The sequence below is a fragment of the Nomascus leucogenys genome, chromosome 19 (genome assembly GCF_006542625.1).
Source record: "Nomascus leucogenys isolate Asia chromosome 19, Asia_NLE_v1, whole genome shotgun sequence".
Classification (NCBI taxonomy): domain Eukaryota; kingdom Metazoa; phylum Chordata; class Mammalia; order Primates; family Hylobatidae; genus Nomascus; species Nomascus leucogenys.
In genome coordinates, this window is record NC_044399.1 from 76,557,058 (window position 1) to 76,580,871 (window position 23,814).

The 23,814-nt window shown below is 52.9% G+C and overlaps 2 protein-coding genes across 11 annotated transcripts in view; one reads left to right on the plus strand and one right to left on the minus strand.

The window, feature by feature from the left end:
- The window catches only part of ABR (ABR activator of RhoGEF and GTPase), a 219,670-nt gene extending 214,217 nt beyond the window's left edge, over positions 1–5,453 (plus strand). For 8 of the 9 annotated variants that reach the window (XM_030800500.1, XM_030800504.1, XM_030800505.1 and 5 more), the window contains 2 exons: positions 1,737–1,884; positions 2,684–2,872. In XM_030800500.1, the coding sequence (XP_030656360.1) occupies positions 1,737–1,884; positions 2,684–2,773 (238 nt within the window). In that variant the 3' untranslated portion in view covers positions 2,774–2,872. Of the gene's footprint in view, positions 1–1,736; positions 1,885–2,683 lie in introns of all 9 variants that reach the window. The other variant, XM_030800499.1, reaches the window with a different exon arrangement.
- On the minus strand, positions 5,366–12,812 carry TIMM22 (translocase of inner mitochondrial membrane 22). Of its 2 annotated transcripts, none has more exons than XM_030800509.1 (4): positions 12,293–12,812; positions 10,375–10,571; positions 9,747–9,819; positions 5,366–7,997 (listed from the first exon to the last, which is right to left on the minus strand). In XM_030800509.1, the coding sequence occupies exons 1-4, from the start codon at positions 12,528–12,530 to the stop codon at positions 7,921–7,923; spliced, it is 585 nt and encodes a 194-aa protein (XP_030656369.1). In that variant the 5' UTR covers positions 12,531–12,812; the 3' UTR covers positions 5,366–7,920. The 2 variants fall into 2 exon arrangements, with proteins under 2 accessions (XP_030656369.1, XP_030656368.1); XM_030800508.1 differs by lacking the exon at positions 5,366–7,997 and adding an exon at positions 8,009–8,579 and having other exon boundaries at positions 12,293–12,559.
- Between the last annotated feature and the right edge of the window lie 11,002 nt (positions 12,813–23,814).

Here is a 23,814-nt window from a genome sequence, read left to right on the forward strand (position 1 = left end):
TCAATTACATAGAGACATGTGGACTGTGTTACACCATGGGTTGTATCGTGGGCCACAGTCAAAAAAGGTGAAACCCACTGGTCTTGGCCCACACCTCACTTGACATAGGGAAACTAAGCCCCCACACCAGGCAGAGACTTGCTTGGGTTAGTAGCAGATCTGTCCTTAGAGCCCTCAACTTCCAGATCCTAAATTCAGACCCTTCTTGCCTTCCCACACCCTTTCCAGTCAGGTCCAACCAAGAGTGGCTAAAGTTGGTTGTACCTGTAGCCAAGTTCAGAACTGACAGTGGCCCTGCAGAGGGCCTCAGGCTGGTGTGGGGAGGCAGTCCCTGGGTGTCCCTTAAACCCACCTGCACGCTAGGACCCGGGAGCCCCTCAGACCGCTCTGTGGAACAGCTCTTCCCTGAGCTCAGCCGCAGCTCAGCCAGGCCAGGCTCGAGGGAGCCAGCGGAGACCTGGACGCGCCCGGGGCTGGTGTCTTGTTTTTCCCATCATGAAACATTTTTCCTCTGGTTTGGCTGGGACCAGAGCCTCGACCAATTCCGAAAGCGTTTGGCAAGCCTTGTGGGGAGGAGTGGGAAGGGAAAATTCATTCGGCTTCCACCCTGGGAACTGGGCACAGTCTGTTCCCACATCTGGGCCCCTGGCTGTACCGTGTGAGGGGCTGGCCCCGCTGCACAGCTGCCTGTTGGCATCACAGTGTTTGTTTGCCTGTTTCCAAAGCAGGCGCAGCCACAGCTCCTGCCTGGAGGGTGGGAATGATGGTATTGAGAGGGTGAGAGGCGCTGCTTAGGGTGGGTGGGTCTCAGCCCAGAAACATTTTTTGAGACTGAAGGAGAACCAGAGGCCCTCTGATATGTTTGCTGACCCTGGGCCTGCCTGGACACCAGCCCTGATGGCAGCTCCTGCTGTTACCCCAGGGAAGCATCGCAGAGCATCTGGCCTGTTGAGTAAGAGAAGCAGGGGAGGATCTGGAGGGAGGACAACCCTGGGTCCCATGAGGCCCACGGAGAGGCACGGGAGGCAGCCCTGGGTCCCACGAGGCCGACCCTTCTGGAGAGGCATGGGGGCACAGTCCCCGGGCTCATCTGGAAGTAGGGTTGCTCCTGCCCCAGCACAGCTGGCAGAGCCCCAGGTCTAGCGACTCCTGCTGGGCTCCAAGCCCTGCTACCTTTCTTCTCTGCCCCACCCACCTTGACTCTTCTTTTGGGCCACTGAGCACATGAGAAAGCAACAGAGCAGTAGGTCCTGGAGGCAGCTACCTGGGTTCAAATCCCAGCTCTACCACTTGTTAGCTGTGTGACCTTGGGCAAGTCACTTAACCCCTCTGTACTTCGGTTTCTTCGTCTACACAATGGGGGAGACGATAATCGTATTTACCTCAAAGGACTGTGGCGGGTGTGAGTTGTTACAGGGAAAGTTTTTAGAACAGCATTTGTTCTCAGGCAAGGGAGCTGGAGTTGGCATCTGTGGGCTCCCTGGCTCTGGCAGTTCACCATCAGTTCAGGGGGACTCAGCAGCTGGAGATGTTAGCACAGAATGCTGGCACATGGCTGGGGCCCTGCTCTCCTGGATGAGTCCCCTTCCCCCGGGGGAGGTCCCCACTCCTAGGAGATGGAGATGAGCTGACCCCTTCCAGGAGTCCTTCAGGAGCTCCTACAGCGAAGGCCAAGGGTCCTGGAGCTCCAAGTGGCTGCTGAGGAAGGGCTTCTTTCTTCCCCATCTCCTTTTTAGGGTTGCCGAGAAGGAGCCCATCAACAAAATGTCACTTCACAACCTGGCTACCGTGTTTGGACCCACGTTACTGAGACCCTCAGAAGTGGAGAGCAAAGCACACCTCACCTCCGCTGCAGACATCTGGTCCCATGACGTCATGGCGCAGGTACCCTGGCACCACCCGGGCCCGTGGCTGGCGGAGGGTGACGGTCCCATGATGTCATGGCGCAGGTACCCTGGCACCGCCCGGGCCCCAGAGGGTGACGGTCCCATGACGTCATGGCGCAGGTACCCTGGCACCGCCCAGGCCCGTGGCTGGCGGAGGGTGATGGTCCCATGACGTCATGGCGCAGGTACCCTGGCACCGCCCGGGCCCGCGGCTGGCGGCGGGTGAGACCGGCCCCTTAGGAGGAGAGAGAACAGCTCAGAGTCCCCAGGCCTCTTCCCTCGTGGGAAGCTGGGTTGATGGGATGTGGGGTGTCACCAGGGAGGCAGGACTGCAGACACTTCTGCCCCTCCCAGGCCAAAACAAACGTGTGAGCCTAGACCAGGGCCCAGAGATGCCGGCTGCATTCTCAGGAGGGCCTCGGTCTCAGAAAGCAACCCCAGGGCTGGGGAGATGCTGGGCCCTTGTCCTCACGTGTGGAAGCTCTGAGGTTGCTTCCCTGGGAGTCCTGCAAGACCCAGAGCAGGCGCCAGACTGTGGCCGCCTCAGGACAGAGCAGAAGCTTATGGCCAGGTTGGGGAAGTGGCCCCAGGCCCCCCACCCTCTGCCCTGCAGCGCCTTCCACGACTGCAGAAAGGCAAACACACCTGGGCTCCCCAGGAAGGGGAGGTGGCCAGAGCCAGTCTAGGGAGTGGGAGGGGCAACACAGGCTGGAGCCAGCAAGGACCATGTATTCTCGCACGTTGACGGCGAGGCCAAGGACAGGGAGCCCAGCCTCCACCTTCCTGTCTCCCCACAGGTCCAGGTCCTCCTCTACTACCTGCAGCACCCCCCCATTTCCTTCGCAGAACTCAAGCGGAACACACTGTACTTCTCCACCGACGTGTAGCCCGCGGCAGGGCGGCTGCGGGGGGGTGGTGGAGCCAGCCCCTCCAGCCCGGGGTCCAACTCAGACTTGAAAGACTGCAATAGAAAACTCCCAAACCCAGCACTCCAGACTCGAGGGAAGCCAGCTTCCAAGAACTGGAATGCGTACATCTTTTGTGCCACCCTGTACAAAGCCGGCTGCCCAGTCCCAGCCTCACCACCGCACCCACCTCTGCCCTCCATACCTCTAGTTGTGTCTGATGCTCCGTGCTGTTCGGGAATTGTTTTATGTACGCTTGTCATGCAGAAAAGGTAGTGACCGGCCCGGCGTGGGCACACACACAGCCCGCTTTGTTCTTTCATTTCCTCCAGCACTTTCTTTCCTCCTGAGTCCAGCCCAAGGCCTTTTATTTTGTGCTGTGCAACTGCTGCCAGCTTCTCTCTTGGCCCTGCTCCCAGATGGCGGTCTCCTGGCAGCCTCCCCTCAGTCTTCCTCTACCCGCTCTTCCTTCCCAGCCTGCCTGCATGCATGTGCACCCTCGGTCTTCGCTCCATCACCTTGAAAGCTCTGAAGAGGCCCTGGGTTGCCGGGGCAGCGGCGGCCCGTTTGCTGCTGCCGTTTGCTGCTGCCGGCCCCTCCTCGACCTCCGCCTTTGGGAGCACACCTGCTTTGCCTTGCTGCCTGTGCAAATGTTGGACAAGGAGACACACACTCGTCCCCAGCTTAGCACAGAGCTGGAGCGCCCATTTCTGGAATTTTCCATTTGGGAATCTCCACTTCTGGGGTTTACCTGTTCGGCCTCCTGCCTATCAGTGAGGCATCTCTGACTGTTTCTTCTACTGCTTTTCAGTTCCCTTCCCTGCTGTTCTATTTCCTTTGAGTGTAAAGACTCACAAGTGACCTGCTATGGAGATAGCCAGAGGGTCAGGAGAGAATCGGGGAGGAGGCAGTCAGGCTGCTGAGGAAACACCACGGGCTGAATGGGGGAGGAAGGCACATGCCGCACTGGGTGTCCCGGGTCGCGGGCGGGGCAGCTCAGCTCTTAGGAGCGAGTTGTGGGGGCTTTTCAAGAGGGGCCAGGCTTCCTGGAGGGTGACTGATGTGGCCGAAGCAGGTGTCCAGGCAGGTATGCTGCAGCCAGGAGCTCCCTGGCACCGCAGGACCTCGTGGTACTCTTGCCTTAGATTTTACACACGCTCCACAGCCAAGCACTGCCACGGGTCCTCCAGGACCTGGGAAGGAAAGGCACAGGCCCACGGTGGTCAGCCATTGTGGTGCCGCCCCAGCTTCTGGATGCAGCCTTTTGGGTAAACGCTGGGAACTCCAGAAGTTGTGGGGAGAGTGGGGAATCAGACAGCCGCCTCTAGGGGCTGGGTTCTGCTGGGGCCTCCTTGTTGGTGCTGTAGGCACCCACCAGGGAGTAGGGACCCGACTTGGAGACGCATTGCCCAGTACTAGGAAGGAGTGAGTTGTGTTCCCACCGTACCGTTTCCCACACGAGCTGCGGCTGCCAGCCTCGGGCCATCAGCCTAGGAGAGCAGACGCAGCTCCAGGGGCTTGAGTTCTAGCCAGTTACAGCTCCCTGGCTCTTCTGTGTGGCAGAGCACCATTTCTGGGCCCTCAGGACTGGGGAGCTCAGTTCCCATTGCTTGTGCTCAGGGCTGAGTCTTAAAGAAGGGTTTGCTGTAGCGCTTGCTCAGTGAGAGGCAGAGCCCTTTTTGATCCTGTTTACTCCGTTGTCTTGGGCAGAACAGTAAATATTCTGTGCACGGAGGAAAGATATGCCCAAGAGGAAGGGAGTATTGACCATCAGCTGCCTGTGAGCAGCTTAGCAAGGAGCCCTTGCTCCCTGGGACAGGCGGTGAACTTGAGTCTAAAGAAAGATCCAGCGCCTGGCCCTTCCTGAGGTCCCTGCCTGGCATCCGAGTGTTGGTGTGTGGCACAGAAGGCTCCTGCTTGCTTCCAAAGCGATGGACAGGACGGGGCAGAGTGAGTCACGGCCCAGACTGGGTACCTTCGCGTCTCAGCCTCAGGGAGCCCCACAGCCCCAAGCTTGCTGAGGCAACTTGAGAACAGGCTACAGGAAGGCTGCAAAGGCTGAGAAAGGCAAAGGCTCATATTTATAAATCCCACCCCCACAGCGGGGAGGGTCAGGTGCCAGACCTGGACTAAACTGCACCAAGGAAACACCCAGCGGGGTCTCCTGTGAGCCAGGGACCATGCAGCCTGGAACCTCCAGTCACTGCGCCCAGCAGGAGTCAGGAGCCAGGGACTGTGCAGCCCGGGACCTCCAGTCACTGCGCCCGGCAGGAGTCAGGCTAAGGGTTCTCCTGTGAGCAGGGACTGTGCAGCCCGGAACCTCCAGTCACTGCACCCGGCAGAAGTCAGGAGCCAGGGACTGTGCAGCCTGGAACCTCCAGTCACTGTGCCCAGCAGGGTGGGCTGTGCTCGGCAGGAGTCAGGCTAAGGAACCCCAGGTCTGCCTGTCCTTGCTGGGCAATGGCTGATGGCTGCCAGTTTCTGCTGATACGCAGGTAGGATGGGACCCTTCATGAATATCGGACTTTAATAAGTTGGTAAGGATATATTTTTTTGTCTACGTTCTGTTTCAACTTATGTAGATTATTATAAATTGATGTAAACCACGTGAGAGGAAAATGTTAATAAAAAATGCAAAGCCCCAACATTTGCACAAAACTCAGCCCTGTGGTGTGGGTGTTTGTGTTCGCAGTGGTCCAGGGAAGCCACCAATGTAAATATTTAACTCCTCCAGCTGCATCCAGATGTGAGTTTCCAGGAATCTGTTCACCTAGTTCACTCCCCTTGAGCCTCCCTGTGGCCCACGGGGGCTGGGGCAGAGCTGCGGGGACGTGGGCTCGAGCCCTCTCCTTGCTCTTCACAAAGGCCTCCGGATCAGCCAGCATCCAGGCTGCTTCTGGCTCGCCTTTGCCATGTGCTGCTACAGTACAAATGTCCCACCCGGGACCTGGCCATCAGTGTGCCTTCAAAGTGGCATGTTGTCCACTGAAGAGGAAGCGTCTTCTTTTATGTAAATGCTTCTCTACACTTTCCTTCAAAGTGGCACATCTTTGAGGCAACCTTTTGGTCTAATCTGCTTGTCAGAGAAGCTGGGTCTCCGAGGGCCCACCCTCCCTCTGAGAGAGCCAGTGGCGTGAATATCGGCTCCCACCAGCCAAAGCAACTGGCCACTGAGTTTATTCTGAAGATCAGGAACAGATGTCTCTGAAAATTGCTGTTGGGTTTATGAGCTCATACTGGCTCTCCAGCCATCGAAAACAGGAAACCATTCATCTCTCAAGTGAATAGGCAGCGTGGACAATGCCTGGCTTACTGAACCGATGGCTACTGACAGCCCTGGCGCTCATCTTTTCCAAGGCCGTTGTGAGGGCAGCATCTCTTGTATTTGGTCCCACTTGGTCCCACGTGCTAGACTGAAAGATGGAAGATCCCAGGCATCCTAGGACTTCTTTGACAGGTACCAGGTAGGAGTGTCTACCCTTGCTTCAGAGTGCTTGTAGGTGTCCTGTATTTAGGGACAGCAGCGGAAACAATTTGTTCTGAGCTCTACGGAATGCTCCAACTGGCCCAGCAGTGATGAAGCCTCCTAGCTGGGAGACTGGGAGGGGCGTTATACAGAATTCACTGTAAAAGGACATGAGCCCTGAGCAGGAACTCACATTCATTCCAAGGAAATGGCAAACATGGCCCAAGGAAGGTGTTACCAGCTGGGTTTGACATCATCACTCATGTACAAACACACACTTGGGCCACCAGGCCATTTAAGCTGAGTCTGAACTCTGGTTAAGAGTGTGTGGGCCAGAAGACAGGGCAGATGAGGAAGAAGGCAAAAAAAGAAAGGGTAGAGGAATTACCGTATTATAGGAAAAAGGAGACTCATTACCACTGGCTGAAAGTGTCCAGAATTGTGTGGCCCCCAGCAAGTTACCTGCCTGTGCCCCACCCAAGAGCAAAGGCCTGACTCCATCAGTGTCATCTCCCCCACAAAGCACCAGGGTAAAGTGGCACCAGTGCTGAAGCCCAATTGTAGACGGCTTTTTTTTTATATATATACCCGCGGCACACAACTAGGCCAAGAAAAATACCACAAGGTCAAGTGGAAAACACGACATGTTAAAACACTTCCCTGACCCTGGAGAACGAGGATGGTGGTGAACGGCCCCTCAGTAGTGTCTGATCTTGGCCAGTAGCTGTTGTGACCGAGTCACCAAGATGACCACAGCAGGATCCTTCACATGTGGCCTCAAGCTCGGCCTGGTCCAGCGGTCACATCGTGAAGCCAGTGTGTGCCTCTCGGCCGGCACAGGAGGGTTTTTCTAGAAGAAGCAGCCCATCGAGTTCATGGATGGGATTGCACTACATCCCAGGAAAAGGCTGGGCTGGGCTTCTTGAGGCAGGCCCTGGCAGATGTAATGATCTTGGTGAGGATGACACAGTCCTCTAACGACCCTGCCTCAGCGCCCCCATCCCCAGCCTCCCTGGGAGCTTTCTCATTCTTTCCCTTCAGATGTTATCTTTGGGCCACCTGGCACTATTTTTGGAATAGGGAATTTGAAAATAAAATACAAATAAACCAACCTTTTGAACCGTAAGGTGTGTGTGGCAGTGGGGGAAGGGGGTGTATTTTTAAAAAAGAAAAAAGGATGGCAGAACACAAAACAAGTGAGATAACTGGTTGGACGGCATCAATCTGCCTTGCCCTGCCCTGGTATTCAAGACAGACAGTTGCATGGAGTTCCAAGGTAGAACAGCTTCCTGAGTGCCTGTAGAGACACTGTCACCTCTGTGCCCACAACACCAAACAACCTAGAGGGCCAGCTGCGGTCAGGCCTGAAGCTTTGTGGAGCTGAATTCCTATATGTCAACATCCTGTCTCCTGATCTGCTCTGAGAGAATCTGGCACGGGACGTCCTCTGTGAAGGCTGGCTGGAGTCCAGGAGCAGCAAAGTGTGGCTGCCCCGAAGGCTGGAGGCAGAGAAGCCAGGCAGCTCCCTCAGAATACCAACGACATGAGGGAAAACGAACGCCTTCAAGCCCTGAAGCAAGGCCCTGGTGTGGTACAGAAACTGTCCTCCAGAGAGCAGCGCGGATCCGGGGCTGGCATCATCCTTCCCCACGGGCAATTACTCTCACCGGAGGTAATAATCAATCGCAGCAGAGAAAGCAGCAAAACCTCCACAACCAATGGCCCCAGCCTTTAAGCCAGCTGTCAAACAAACAGAAAGAACATGACCTGTGGTGACAGCTGCTGGGTCACGAGGCACTCACGGAAAGTTTGCACAGCCTCAGTGTCATGAAATGAGCTTAAGCACTGTAAGTCATTCAAACGATCATAGCTCTGGAAGACATCAATGAAGCAGTGTATATGATCTAATCCAGTGTGCTTTATCTAACTACATTTGTTTAGCTTTTCTCCTTCAAAGGGTATTTCTAGTCTTACGGAAACAGCCCCTCGCGGGCAGGAAACTGATTGAGAGAAGCAGCCCTCGGAATCAAATGAAAGCATATGGCCTTGACCCTGATTTGTTTATGGAATACATTCTGGGGAAGGTGATCAAAGCAGTCCTGGAGACAGCAGAGCTTCTCAAAGAGGCCCTGGCGAAGCTGAGCAATGGGACGACTGGCAGAGAAGTCACTCTGTCATCATAAATGGTGCTTGAGGAGCAAAACCAGGTTTCATGACAGCAAATCATCCTGTCTCTCAGAAGATGAGAAAACCAGCTTTGTGCTCTGGGTAAGTCAGGGCATGACAGATGGAAAGTGGCCCAGTGATAAAACACTGCTGCTTCTGAAAGGAAAGTCAGGTCACCAAGGCCCTCCACCACACTCTCAATGGACGTGCCAGTGGGGAGAAGTCGCAGCAGCAAATTGGTTTTGTTTTGTTTTTTTTTTTTGCAGCTGATAGTCTAATATTTTTTTTTTTTTTTTTTTTTTTTTTTTCTTGAGACGGAGTCTCGCTCTGTCGCCCAGGCTGGAGTGTGCAGTGGCGCAATCTCGGCTCACTGCAAGCTCCGCCTCCCGGGTTCACGCCATTCTCCTGCCTCAGCCTCTCCGAGTAGCTGGGACTACAGGCGCCCGCCACCACGCCCGGCTAATTTTTTTGTATTTTTTAGTGGAGACGGGGTTTCACCGTGGTCTCGATCTCCTGACCTCGTGATCCGCCTGCCTCGGCCTCCCAAAGTGCTGGGATTACAAGCGTGAGCCACCACGCCCGGCCAAGTCTAATATTTCTAGAATATCTGTACTTAGCATTCAATGGGTAGAAATCAGAATCCCTGAGGGCAGAAAGATATTACTATTATAATTTATATCTAAAATTAAAACAGACAATTGTCTAGAATTATTGAGAAAAATGTTGGCCACACGTGGTGGCTCATGCCTGTAATATCAGCACTTTGGGAGGCCAAGGCAGGAAGATCATGAAGTCAGGAGTTCGAGACCAGGTAAAATCGGTCTCTACTAAAAAAATACAAAAAAAAATTAGTCAAGCATGGTGGTGGGCGCCTGTAATCCCAGCTCCCTGGGAGGCTGAGGCAGGGGAATCACTTGAACCCAGGAGGTGCAGGTTGCAGTGAGCTGACATGGTGCCCACTGCACTCCGACAGTGAGATTCGGTCTCTTTAAAAAAAAAAAAAGTTGTAACAACGGACGGGGGTGCTACTTGCATCTCATAGGTAGAGGCCAGGGATACTGCTCAGCATCTTAGAACGCACAAAACAGACCCAATCCTGGCAAAGATTCATCTGGTCGAAAATGTCAATAGTCCCAACGATGGGAAACCCCAATCTAGATCCTAGCAACTTTCCAAAACCGACTTAACACAGAAACAAACATGACTGATTTGTCAGAGGGAAGAAGATCAAGTGTCCCTGGAACACTCGTGTGTTTGGAAATGACAACCTCAGTACGCTGTCCAAGGCCACAAAGAAAAAGCATTCGAGAGCCGCTTACTAACCTCTGAAACCAATGGCTCCTCCAGTGATGCAGCCACTAATGACACTGTTCTTCCAATCCGATTTTCCCCGGTACTGTGGGCGGAGAAGTACATGTTAGAGCCAAAGAAACAAGCCAAGACAGACCATTAAGGAGGAATACGCAGGGTTGCTAGTTAGCTCATTCAGTCCCTACCCAAAGGAAACCTAATCTTTCTCAAAAATATAGTTCCTAAGTATACAGTGTGTGTGTGTGTGTGTGTGGTGTGTGTGTGTGTGTGTGTGTGTGTGTGTGTATGTAGTACGTGTTCATAGATGCTTCCTGCAGGTGGCACCAGAGTGCTGAAACCAAGTCCAGCATTTGAAATGTAATCAAAATTTCTTCAAGGGGCTCTCCAATAAGTCTCATGTTTAAAATCATTAGTTATTTTCTAGCCTACAAAAAGTAAAAAATAATGCAAGCCCATACTGTAAACATACACAAAGTCTGCAACAGGGACTATTTTATGGAAGTTCAACCTAGAACGTATCTGATACTTCCGATCTGCTTTCTAGTAACAACTTCCAAATGACTTTTAAAGAGCAATTTCTCTTTAAAAGTCATGAAATGGCGGCCCCAGCAAGGATTTCTCAGAAGGCAGAGACACTTACAGATTCTACCAAACACTCAGTACAAGAAAACATGGCTCCCACAATGGCAAAATTTTTGGCATAGGACATTCCTCTCTGCCCCATGTCTTTCAGAACTTCTTTTGCAGTCGGTGTACGGTAAGGATCCTTAGGGTCAAAGCCCACGTTGGTATCGATGCCGGCGGTAAACACCCCAAATGCACCTCCTAAGACAAATCCTAGAAGCAAACACAGAGATGAAGGTGTCTTTGGCATGTTTTCTGGATTACTGTATTGGGATCATCTTGGAAGGGACCATACTTTTGGATGGCCACCAGTGCAGAGGATACCCCCTCTTGCCACTCAAACTCTCCGTTTGCCTGGTGGAGAGTTTTGCACAATCCAGGGTCTCTGTTACTGACATCATCTTCTCTGTCTCCTCTAGGATTTCTTCCTCCTCTCATTCCCTAACATTTCTCAAGATTCCATCTTTAACCCTCTATTCTCTCTACACTCTCTTATATGTAAACAGCCACCCTCAAGTTCAGCTATCAACTTTGCAAATCACTCTCTTGGCCACTGTGACATTCACAGTAATGCTTTACTGAGCACCACATGCCAGACATGCCACAGCCTCATTCATTCTTCACAATAATCCAGTGAGACAGATGCTGTTAGCCTCTCCTTTCTATAAACTGAGGCTCAGAGAGGTTAAGCAACTTCTCCCAAGGCCACACAGCTACCTAATGGCAAATCCCACACTGCTGCCACATCTGACCTTCCTGAGCCGGCTGGACATGTCCAGATGGATGCTCTCTCGACCTCATGGTCAATATGAGTTTAATAAAATCATGGGCACCTCCCCTCCAACTTAAGGGAAAAACAGAAGGACAAGTGCAGACTTCGTCTCTCCTTGCTCGGGGCTGTCTAGTCACAGTGGTCTTTCAGTTTTTCAAACCTCAACCGCTGCCCTAGAGTCGTCTGCATGTGCATTTCCATATGTCTGCATCCTTCCTCTGCAGTGTTCCTGCTCAACATTCTTCTCCACATAGTAGAATACAGGCCCCATGAAGACCAGGCTCTTGTCTCTTTCAGCTGGCACGTGATATTGCTTAGGAACAATTTGCTGAAAGAATTTAAGAGAATGAGCAAATTTAAGGGAATGAACGGAGGCCCGGCGCAGTGGCTCACGCCTGTAATCCCAGCACTTTGGGAGGCCGAGGTGGGCGGATCACCTGAGGTTGGGAGTTCGAGACCAGCCTGACTAACATGGAGAAACCTCATCTCTACTAAAAATACAAAATTAGCCGGGCGTGGTGGTGCATGCCTGTAATCCCAACTTCTCGGGGGGCTGAGGCAGGAGAATCGCTTGAACCCGGGAGGCGGAGGTTGCGGTGAGCCGAGATCGTGGCATTGCACTCCAGCCTGGGCAACAAGAGCAAAACTCCGTCTCAAAAAACAAACAAACAAAAAAAGAGGAATGAACGGATGAATGAAGTCACCCATGTAATAACTTTTTTTTTTTTGAGGCGGAGTCTTGCTGTGTCCCCCAGGCTGGAGTGCAGTGGCGCGATCTCCGCTCACTGCAAGCTCCGCCTCCCGGGTTCACGCCATTCTCCTGCCTCAACCTCCGGAGTAGCTGGGACTACAGGCGCCCGCCACCACGCCCGGCTAATTTTTAGTATTTTTGGTGCAGACAGGGTTTCACCGTGTTAGCCAGGATGTCATGTAATAACTTTTAGGCCCCAACCACAGCACCGATTCTCTCACCCAATTTTCATCAGGAAAGCAGACCTGAAGGGGCAGGAGAGGTGACGCCCGATTCACGGAACGAGGCGGGGGTGTGGTCAAGGTCAAGGCCCGCAGTCCCTGGCCTCCCAGGCGCGTGGTCTTCTCAGCAGAGATCCCCACTGCCGTCCAGGCCCTCAGCCTCCCAAGGATCCCACTCGCCCGGCCTCACCTCCCACGCAGGCCAGCGCAGCCTTGAAAGCGCAGCTTTCCATCACCTTCTCGATCATCTTCTGCTCCTCACCCTTCGCTGGACTTGGGATCCCGCCCAGGCTCCCAGGCTCCAGGAGCCGGGGCTGACGCTTGTCACCCACCAGGTACTGCAGGAGAAGGCTGTACTGCAGCGGAGCTTCGGCGGAACCCGCTGCCTCAGGGGCCGAACCCCCGGCATTGGGGGCGGCCGCCGCCATGACAGTCGCTGCCCCAGCAACCCTCGCGTCCTTCTCCCCGCAGCAGATTCGACAAGCGTCACGTTGCGGGCCCTGAGACTAGCCACTGTGCTGCAACGGCAGATTCGCCGCAGGAAGAAGCCACGCGGCCTCAAGGCTCGTCGTGCGCACACCAGCGAGAGCGCTATCTAGTTTCCAAAAAGAAAGCCTCTTGTGAAAATGGAATTGGGCTTGGACAGCTTTCCCCATATCACAGACAAACGAGATTCAGATTCACCAGAAAGCGCCCTCACGGTCGGGGCTGCAGCGCGGTGAGTACCGGGGTTTGTAGTTCCAATCCGACCTCCAACTACATTTCCCAGAAAGCGTTGCGCGTGCTCTCGCTCCTCGGTCCCGCGCGGGGCTCTTAACGAGCTCCTGAGGGGAGCGAGGAGTGGCCGCGCGCTCCGGGGCTGCCGTGCTCCGGATCGCCGGGAGGGGACGCGCGAGCATTCTCGCTGCCCTGTCCGCCTCATGCTGTCATCGGGCGGTGAGGCGTTAAATCCTGTGGTCCCGGAAGGTGCGGTGAGAGGTAGACGCTTTGTAGATAAGCGTGAACGTGTGCTGTAAATGCACGGACCGGGCGCGGGGGCTCACGCCTGTCATCCAACGCTGTGGGAGGCCGAGGCCGGTGGATCACGAGGTCAGGAGTTCGAGACCAATCTGGCAAACATGGTGAAACCCCATCTCTACTAAAAATACAACAAAAAAAAAAAATTAGCTGGGCATGGTGGTGCACGCCTGTATTCCCAGCTACTTGGGAGGCTGAAGCAGGAAACCCCGTCTCTACTAAAAATATAAAAATTAGCCAGATGGTGGCAGGCGCCTGTAATCTCAGTTACTCGGGAGGCTGAGATAGGAGAATCGCTTAAACCCGGGAGGTGGAGGTTGCAGTGAGCCAAGATCGCACCATCGCACTCCAGCCTGGGCGACAAGAGCAAGACTCCGTCTCAAAAAAAAAAAAAAAAAAAAAAAAGATCCTAACTTAGAGCATTTGCTGACTTGTGTGGTGTTAATATCCCCATCATGGCTGATTTCAAACTACCAAGCGAGGTCATCAGTCAGAATTGGGAAGATGTACAGCAGCATGTGGTTAGATGGTGTTTCTATCACACAGATACAATCTATGGAAATAACCTCAACAGCATAGATAGGAGTACAGTGTAGTAAAATTTTTAGGGGGGGATGAGTTTTGAGCACATATTACCTATTTTTAGTGTAATTTATTATAAATGTATAGAATGTAATTTTTAATAATAACCGTGCTTAACAACCAGCTCAGAAACTCCTGATAATTTGTTGCTTTACTTTTTAAAATTATTCTTTTGATACAGTCTTGCTCTGTCACCCAGGCTGGAGTGCAGTGTTGCAATCTCGGCTCACTGCAACCTCCACCTCCCAGGTTTGAGCGATTCTCCTGCCTCAGCCTCCTGAGTAGCTGGGATTACAGGTACATGCCACCACGCCTGGCTAGTTTTTGTATTTTTAGTAGAAGGAGGTTTCACCATGTTGGTCAGGCTGGTCTCAAACTCCTGACCTCAGGTGACCCATCTGCCTTGGCCTCCCAAAGTGCTGGGATTACAGGCATGAGTCACTGCGCCCGGCCAGTTAGGGCCTTTTTGTTATCGTTGTTAAACATTTACCATTATACCACTGCACTGCAAGCATATTTTGGGAACCAAGAACACTTCCTTCTCTTCGAGGAAACCAGAGTTGGGGCCTGGAGTCAGAGAAATTGGGAATGGATTTCTGGTTGTATCCAGGAAAATCCTAGGGGATGTTGGCGAGAGGTTTTCAGTCCCAAGAATGCTAACAATTTGGCATCATTGTGTACTCCTCCTATGAACAAAATGTGGCCTGGGAACACCTCTGGGCGTTTAAGCACACTTTTTGCTAATGGCCTGAAGGCAGTGCCGTAGCAAGCATCTGCCTACTTGGGCCAGGGACTCTCAGAAGATGTTGATCAAAAAAGATTCCTCTGCTGGGCATGGTGGCTTACACCTGTAATCCCAGCACTTCGGGAGGCTGAGGCAGGAAAATGGCTTGCGTCTGGGAAGTTGAGACTACAGTGAGTCATGATCATGCCACTGCACTCCAGCATGGACAAGGGAATGAGACCCTGTCTCAAAAAAAAAAAAAAAGATTCCTCTAAGTAAACAGTGGTCGTTGTATTCAGAGGGCTGAAAAACAATTTCCATCAAGGGCTGCGAAAGGGCTGGGGTATTCCATAGCCCAGGAGCCTCACAGGTATGTCTGAGTTGTAAGAAGAAATGAAGTGTCCTTCCTTTAAGGGTCTTGGCTGGGTGCAGTGGCTCACGCCTGTAATCTCAGCACTTTGGGAGGCTGAAGCAAGGTCAAGAGATCGAGAGACCTTGGCCAACGTGGTGAAACCCTGTCTCTACTAAAAATACAAAAATTAGCTGGGTGTGGTGGCTGCATGCCTGTAATCCCAGCTACTCAGGAGGCTGAGGCAGCAGAATTGCTTGAACCCACGAGGCGGAGCTTGCAGTGAGCCTAGATGGTGCCACTGCACTCTGGCCTGGAGACAGAGGGAGACTCCGTCTCAAAAAAAAAAAAAAAAAAAGGTGGGAGGGTCTTTGGGGCCCCAGAGAAGAAATGGGTGGGACCTAATGAGCCCTACTGGAAGCCATCCTTTTGGGACATGTTGCCCGAAATGAGGATGGAATACCCCACCCGACAGAAATGGAGACCAGACAGCTGCACAGTCTTATATGAGGGTGGATTATGTGGGGGTGGATTATGTGGGGTGGATTATGTGGGGTGGATTATGTGGGGGTGGATTATGTGGGGGTGGATTATGTGGGGGTGGATTATGTGGGGGTGGATTATGTGAGGGCGATTATTCGAGGGGTGGATTATGTGAGGGTGGATTATGTGGGGGTGGATTATGTGGGGTGGATTATGTGGGGGTGGATTATTGAGGGTGGATTATGTGGGGGTGGATTATGTGGGGGATGGATTATGTGGGGGTGGATTATTGGGGTGGATTATGTGAGGGTGGATTATGTGGGGGTGGATTATGTGAGGGTGGATTATCGAGGGTGGATTATTCGAGGGTGGATTATGTGGGGGTGGATTGTGTGGGGGTGGATTATGTGAGGGTGGATTATTCGAGGGTGGATTATTCGAGGGTGGATTATGTGGGGGTGGATTATGTGCGGGGTGGATTATGTGGGGGTGGATTATGTGGGGGTGGATTATGTGGGGGTGGATTATGTGGGGGTGGATTATGCGAGGGTGGATTATGCGAGGGTGGATTATGCGGGGGTGGATTATGCGGGGGTGGATTATGCGGGGGTGGATTATGTGAGGGTGGATTATGTGGGGGTGGATTATGTGGGGGTGGATTATGTGAGGGTGGATTATGTGAGGGTGGATTATGTGAGGGTGGATTATGTGAGGGGTGGATTATGTGAGGGTGGATTATGTGGATTATGTGGGGGTGGATTATGTGGGGGTGGATTATGTGGGGTGGATTATGTGGGGGTGGATTATGTGGGGGTGGATTATGTGGGGGTGGATTATGGGGGGGATTTGGGGTGGATTATGGGGGGTGGATTATGCGGGGGTGGATTATGTGGGGTGGATTATGGGGGTGGATTATGTGGGGTGGATTATGTGAGGGTGGATTATGGGGGGTGGATTATGCGGGGGTGGATTATGCGGGGGTGGATTATGCGGGGGTGGATTATGTGGGGGTGGATTATGCGGGGTGGATTATGCGGGGGTGGATTATGCGGGGTGGATTGTGGGGGGTGGATTGTGGGGGGTGGATTATGTGGGGGTGGATTATGTGGGGGGATTATGTGGGGGGGATTATGGGGGTGGATTATGTGGGGGTGGATTATGGGGGTGGATGGGGGGTGGATTATGTGGGGGTGGATTATGTGAGGGTGGATTATGTGGGGGTGGATTATGTGAGGGTGGATTATGTGGGGGTGGATTATGTGGGGTGGATTATGTGGGGTGGATTTGGGGGTGGATTGTGGGGGTGGATTGTGGGGGTGGATTGGGGGGTGGATTATGTGGGGGTGGATTATGTGGGGTGGATTATGTGGGGTGGATTATGTGGGGGTGGATTATGTGGGGGTGGATTATGTGGGGGTGGATTATGTGGGGGTGGATTATGTGGGGGTGGATTATGTGGGGGTGGATTATGTGGGGGTGGATTATGTGGGGGTGGATTATGTGGGGTGGATTATGTGGGGGTGGATTATGTGGGGTGGATTATGTGGGGTGGATTATGTGGGGTGGATTATGTGGGGGTGGATTATGTGAGGGTGGATTTGGGGGGTGGATTATGTGAGGGTGGATTATGTGAGGGTGGATTATGTGGGGGTGGATTATGTGGGGGGTGGAGTGGCTCTTAGCTTTTCTCTCTGAATCACTTTCCCCACAAGAGGACATTTATTGTCTGGCCTGGTGTGACAGATGGGATAAGGCTTGACATCGCTGGCTGCAGCAGATGGAAACAAGGCGGGGGTGTGGGGGTCTCCAGCCATGAGTCGTGGGGTCCCACAGGCAGCCAGTGATAAAGAGCACCCCAGGCCCAGCCCTGAGCACTGTCGGTCCCTCCCTTCTGTCTCCACAGTGAAGGTCACGTAACAGCATCCTCTGCTCATCTTCATGGAGTATTGGCCTGGCGAGGGGCTGGGCTTGCTGAAGGTCCATGAGGCTGCCCCAAACCATCACTGAGAACCAGGTGGTTAAGCTGCTGAGCGCAGAGTTAGTTTCTGACTCAGTAAGGTCTGAGGTGGGCTTGAAATTTTGGATTTCCCAGGTGATGCTGCTGCTGCTCGGGGACCACATTTTTTTTTCTTTTTTCTGAGATGGAGTCTTGCTCTGTCACCCAGGCTGATGTTCAATGGTGCGATCTCGGCTCACTGCAACCTCTGCCTCCCAGCTTGAAGTGATTCTCCTGCCTCAGCCTCCCGACCCCAGCTACAGGCGTCAGCCACCACGCCCAGCTAATTTTTTTTGTATTTTTAGTAAAGATGGAGTTTCACCATGTTGGCCAGGCTGCTCTTGAACTCCTGACCTCAGGTGATCTGCCCACCTCGGCCTCCCAAAGTGCTGGGATGACAGGCATGAGCCACCGCACCCGGACCCTTGTGAACTTTTGCTAGTAATTCTTTTTTCTTCTCACAACACTCCACTCATGCCCCTCAGCTCTGTGTTTAAAAGATTCCTGCCCTTCAAAACTTACCTTTTCTGATTAATCTATCTGGAAGTAATGCCTTCTCTGAACCTCTTTTTTTTTTTTGAGATAGGGTCTTTCTTTGTGGCCCAAACTGAGTGCAGTGGCCCCATCATGGCTCGCTGTAGCCTCGACGTCCTGGGCTCAAGGGATCCTCCCACCCCAGCCCCGCCAAGTAGCTGGGACCATGGGCATGTGCCACCATGCTGGGCTAATTTTTAAAAACCTTTTTTATAGAAACTGGTTCTTACTCTATTGCCCAGACTGGTCTCAAACTCCTGGGCTCAAGCAATCCTCCCACCTCGGCCTCCCAAAGTGCTGGGGTTACAGGTGTGAGCCACCACACTGGCCTCTTAATTAACAGGCTCTTAACTGGTTTTTGAGCCTCCTACCTTGCTCTTCTCCAAACTATTTACAGAATGATCTTCCCACACAGGACTGTGATCGTGCTCCCTGCTCTGGATTCTACTTCATGCCAGGAGAAAATCTGAACCCAACGTGTGGCCAGGAAGACACAGGTGCTTCCATCCAGGTTTAGTTCTTTTTTTCTGAGACAGAGTCTTGCTTCTTCACCCAGGCTGGAGTGCAGTGGTGAGATCTCAGCTCACTGCAACCTCTGCCTCCCCGGTTCAAGCAGTTCTCCTGCTTCAGCCTCCCAAGTAGCTGGGATTACAGTCATGTGCCAGCACACCTGGCTAATTTTTTTGTATTTTTAGTAGAGATGGGGTTTCACCAGGTTGGCAAGGATGGTTTTGAACTCCTGACCTCAAGTGATCTGCCCGCCTTGGCCTCCCAAGGTGCTGGGATTACAGGTGTGAGCCACTGTGCCTGGCCTAGGGGTACAAGTTATAATCCTCAGATTTGATCTGGAAAGTATAGGAAGCAGATGGAAAAATGCATAATATTTTCTCCAGCACTTTACACTTCTACAAGAAAGTCAGAAAAGAGTTAGGAAAGTTGTTTAAGAACTAGAGACTAATGACCGGGCACGGTGGCTCATGCCTGTAATCCCAGCACTTTGGGAGGCCGAGGCCGGCAGATCACGAGTTCAGGAGATTGAGACCATCCTGGCTAACACAGTGAAACCTCGTCTCTACTAAAAATACAAAAAATTAGCCGGGTATGGTGGCGGGCGCCTGTGGTCCCAGCTACTTGGGGGGCTGAGGCAAGAGAACGGTGTGAACCCAGGAGGCGGAGCTTGCAGATCACGCCACTGCACTCCAGCCTGGGCAACAGAGCAAGACTCCGTCTCTAAAAAAACAAAAAATACAAAAATTAGCTCGGCATGGTGACATGTGCCTGTGGTCCCAGCTACTTGGGAGGCTGAACCATCTCAAAAAAGAAAAAATAAAGCAACCCAGAGACCAGACTTGTCCTGCTTTGCTAAGGGATAAAAGGAATAATAGAAAGAATAGTAAATAATGGTGGCTCCCCAAAGTTATATATCAAGTTGGTGCCAGAAAGATCTGCACCAGGCCAGGTGCGGTGGCTCACGCCTGTAATCCCAGCACTTTGGGAGGCCAAGGCAGGTGGATCACGAGGTCAGGAGATCAAGACCATCCTGGCTAACGTGGTGAAAACCCGTCTCTACTAAAAAACATACAAAAAATTAGCTGGGCGTGGTGGCGGGCGCCTGTAGTCCCAGCTACTCGGGAGGCTGAGGCAGGAGAATGGCGTGAACCCAGGAGGTGGAGCTTGCAGTGAGCCGAGATCACGCCACTGTACTCCAGAGCAAGACTCCGTCTCAAAAAAAAAAAAAAAAAGAATTACAAATGGGACCGGATGCAGTGGCTCATGCCTGTAATCCCTGCAGTGTTCAGAAGGCCAAGCCGGAGGATCACTTGAAGTAAGGAGTTCAAGACCAGCCTGAGCAGCATAGTGAGACCGCTATCTCTAAAGAAAAAAAAAAAGAAGAAGAAAGAAAATAAATTAGCCGGGCATGGTGGAATGCACCTGTAGTTCCAGCTATGTGGGAGGCTGAGGTGGGAGGATCACTTGAGCCCAGGAGTTGGAGGCTGCAGTGAGCCATGATCACATCACTATACCCAGCCTGGGCGACAGAGCAAGACCCCATTTCTTTTTTTTTTTTCCTTTTTTTTTTTTTTTGAGACGGAGTCTCGCTGTGTCGCCAGGCTGGAGTGCAGTGGCGTGATCTGGGCTCACTGCAACATCCGCCTCCCGGATTCAAGCGATTCTCCTGCCTCAGCCTCCTGAGTAGCTGAAATTACAGGCATCCACCACCATGCCCAGCTAGTTTTTGTATTTTTAGTAGAGACGGGGTTTCACCATGTTGGCCAGGATGGTCTCAATCTCTTAACCTCGTGATCCGCCCACCTTGGCCTCCCAAAGTGCTGGGATTATAGGCATGAGCCGCTGCACCTGGCTAAGACCCTGTTTCTTTAAAAAAAAAAAAAAAAAAAAAAAAAAAAAGACAAGTCGTAGCTTAGTATTTCCTACCTCTTCTGCACCCTCCTTTCTCTTGTGCTACGTCTTAAAGATACCCCATGTCAGAGTGTGTGATGGGCAACTGTGTGTGTCAACTTGACTGGGCCGTTTAGTGTCCAGATATTTAAAGGCAACACAATCCTCATTTGGGTGTGTTAGCCTGACCTAGTTATAGAGTGACCTGAAAATCTGCTAGCTTTGAGAGGGACCAGAGCGAGAGAAAGCACTGTAGCAGGTTCCGACTGCGATGCAAGCTGCTCTCCTCATGGGCCACGTGATCCAGCCGATCCAGTGGTGTTTGAAGAGACCGTGGCAGACAGGGATGCTATTTGCAGCCTTTGGCAGGCCCCTCAGTTGATCACAGGGCAAGCCCGTAGGATTTTGGAGCAAAGCTCTGCCATCCTGTGGACCGTACTCTCCTTTTGAGACACAGCTTTTGGACTCCTACTAGGCCTTCTTGGAGACTGATGCTTAGCCATGGGCCAAGGAGTTACCACGTGGCCTGAGCTGCCTGTCGTGAACTGGAGGTTCTCTGACCCATCAAGCCATAATATAGTTGGGTGTGCACAGCAGCACCGTGCTTCACCATCTAAAGGAAATGGTATACACATGACCAGGCCCAAGCAGGCCCTGAAGGCACCAGGAAGTTAGATGAAGAAGCAGCTTCAAAGGCCCTTGGTTCCCACTCCCGCGACTCCACCCTGCCTTCCCTCTCCCAGCCTGCACCTCTAGCATCATGGAGAGTCCCCCATGATCAGCTCACAGAGAAAGCGAAGACTCACGTCCCAATTGGCAGGTGGTTCTGTACCATGTGCAGGCTCTGCCTGAAACTGAGCAGCTGCCCTCCAGCCCCTGCCTTAGACATCCGTGAAGGGCAGCGGTGGAGGCAGAGCCTCCCGGTGGGCAGACGTTGGCGCAGTGCACCTGGTTGTTGGTTGCGCTTGGAAGGAGAAATGGCTGGATGTGAGAGCACACACCGATTCACCGACTGTAGCCAATTATTTGCCTGGAGAGTCAGGGACTTGGAAGGAACATGATTGGAAAATTAGTGACAAGGAAATCTAGGGAACTGACAGAAGAGGTATGTGGGCAAAAACCCTGAAGATACTTGTGTCCCATGTAAATGCCCACCAAAGTGTGTCCTCACCAGGGAAGGGTTCGAATCATCAAGTGATAGGATGGCCCGTTCTCTGGGTGCTGCTCAGCCTCTCTCCCCCGACACCACTGTTAGTGCCCAGTGGGCTCATGAACAAAGTGGCCATGAGGGCAGGGATAAAGGTTATTCATGGGCTCACAGCACAGACTTTTACTCACCATGGCCGTCATGGCTGCAGCCACGGCTGAATGCCTCATCTGCCAGTAACAGAGACCAACCCTGAGCCCCTGAAATGATGCCATTCCCTGGGGTGATCAGCCAGCGACCGGGTGACCCCATTCCCTGGGGTGATCAGCCAGCAACCCCGTGACCCCAATCCCTGGGGTGACCAGCCAGCAACCCAGTGACCCAATCCCTGGGGTGATCAGCCAGCGACCTAGGGACCCCATTCCCTGGGGTGATCAGCCGGTGACCCCAATCCCTGGGGTGATCAGCCGGTGACCCCATTCCCTGGGGTGATCAGCCAGCAACCCAGTGACCCCATTCCCTGGGGTGATCAGCCAGTGACCCCAATCCCTGGGGTGATCAGCTGGTGACCCCATTCCCTGGGGTGATCAGCCAGCGACCTGGTGACCCCATTCGCTGGGGTGATCAGCCAGCAGCTCCGTGACCCCAATCCCTGGGGTGACCAGCCAGCGACCCAGTGACCCCATTCCCTGGGGTGATCAGCCGGTGACCCCAATCCCTGGGGTGATCAGCCGGTGACCCCAATCCCTGGGGTGATCAGCCGGTGACCCCATTCCCTGGGGTGATCAGCCAGTGACCCCATTCCCTGGGGTGATCAGCCAGCAACCCGGTGACAGGTTGATGACACTGGATCACTTCCATCATGGAAGGGGCAGCATTTTGTCCTCACTGGAATAGACACTTACTCTAGATCGGGATTTGCCTTCCCTGCACGTCACGCTCCTGCCAAAACTAGCATCCGTGGACTCCTGGAATGCCATACCCACGTATGCACCCCACTGTCACGGTATGCCACCCCACTGCCACCCCCCACTTCCCCCCCCCACCCCCCCCCCCCCACCCACTCACGTCCCACCCCTGCACGATGCCACCCACTGTCACGGTATGCCACCACTACGTATGCCACTGCTTCTGACTGAGGAACTCCCTTCACAGCAAAGAAAGTATGGTAATGAGCCCATGCTCACGGAATTCACCGGTACGACCATGTTGCCCACCATCTTGAAGCAGCTGGTTTGATAGGATGGTGGAATGGCCTTTTGAAGACTCCACTGCAGCACCAGCTGGGTGGCGATGCCTTGCAGGGCTGGGCCAAAGCTCTCCAGGAGGCAGTATATGCTCTGAATCAGAGCTGAGTGTAGGGTGCTGTTTCTCCCACAGCCAGGAATCATGGGTCCAGGAAACCAGGGGTGGCAATGAGAGGGGCGCCAGTCCCTAGTACCCCTAGTGACCCAGCAGCAAGATGTTTGTTTCCTGTTCCCATGACCTTATGCTGTGCTGGCCTAGGGGTCGTATTTCCAAATGGAGGAATGTTTCCCCCAGAAGACCCAACAATGGTGCCATTGAACTCAAAGTGAGGACTTCTCTGGGCCTGTTTGACGTCCCACTGCCTCTGGATCAACAGGCAGATAAGAGAGTTACTGTGCTGGCTGGGGTGACTGATCTAGATTGGACCACGACTCCACAACTGAGGTGAGCAAGACTATGTCTGGAATGGAAGAGGCCCCTCAGGGTGTCCTAGAAGACCATGGCCTATGATTTAGGGCAATGGAAAAACCACAAGAATTCAATCCAGGCAGGACTATCAAGGGCCCAGACCTTTCAGGAATGAAGGTTTGGGTCACCCACCAGGAAAAGACCCACAACCAGCTGAGGTGCTTACTGAAAGCAAAGGGGATACGTAATGGATAGTGAAAGGTTATTTTAAATACCAGCCACAACCCATGGCCAGTTACAGAAACACGGGCTGGAATGATCATGAATATTTCCTACTTGTTTTGTTAGGAATACGTTTCTGTGTGTTTATATACTGGCAAACCTCAAGACATTGCAGGCTTGGTTCCAGACTACAACAATAAAACTAATATCACAGGCCGGGTGCGGTGGCTCACACCTGTAATCCCAGCACTTTGGGAGGCCAAGGCGGGTGGATCACAAGGTCAAGAGATCGAGACCATCCTGGCTAACACGGTGAAACCCCGTCTCTACAAAAAAAATACAAAAAAAATTAGCCGGGCATGGTGGCAGGTGCCTGTAGTTCCAGCTACTCGGGAGGCCGAGGTAGGAGAATGGCGTGAACCAGGGAGGTGGAGCTTGCAGTGAGTGGAGATCGCGCCACTGCACTCCAGGCTGGGGGACAGAGCGAGACTCCGTCTCAAAAAAAAAAAAAAAAAAGATGCTGACGATCGTTTGAGCCTTTAGCAAGTTGCAATCATTTTGCTGGAGGAGGGTCTTGCCTCATTGTGGGTGGCTGGTGGTGA

What these genes read in the sequence shown, in the direction of transcription:
- TIMM22 (XM_030800508.1), bottom strand. Translation starts at nt 12,530, where the DNA reads ATGGCGGCGGCCGCCCCCAATGCCGGGGGTTCGGCCCCTGAGGCAGCG. An exon ending in TGCGCTGGCCTGCGTGGGAG is followed by an intron (nt 10,572 to 12,292) that starts GTGAGGCCGGGC and finishes GTTTGCTTCTAG; the next exon opens with GATTTGTCTTAGGAGGTGCA. An exon ending in AGGAGCCATTGGTTTCAGAG is followed by an intron (nt 8,580 to 9,746) that starts GTTAGTAAGCGG and finishes CTTTCCTTTCAG; the next exon opens with AAGCAGCAGTGTTTTATCAC.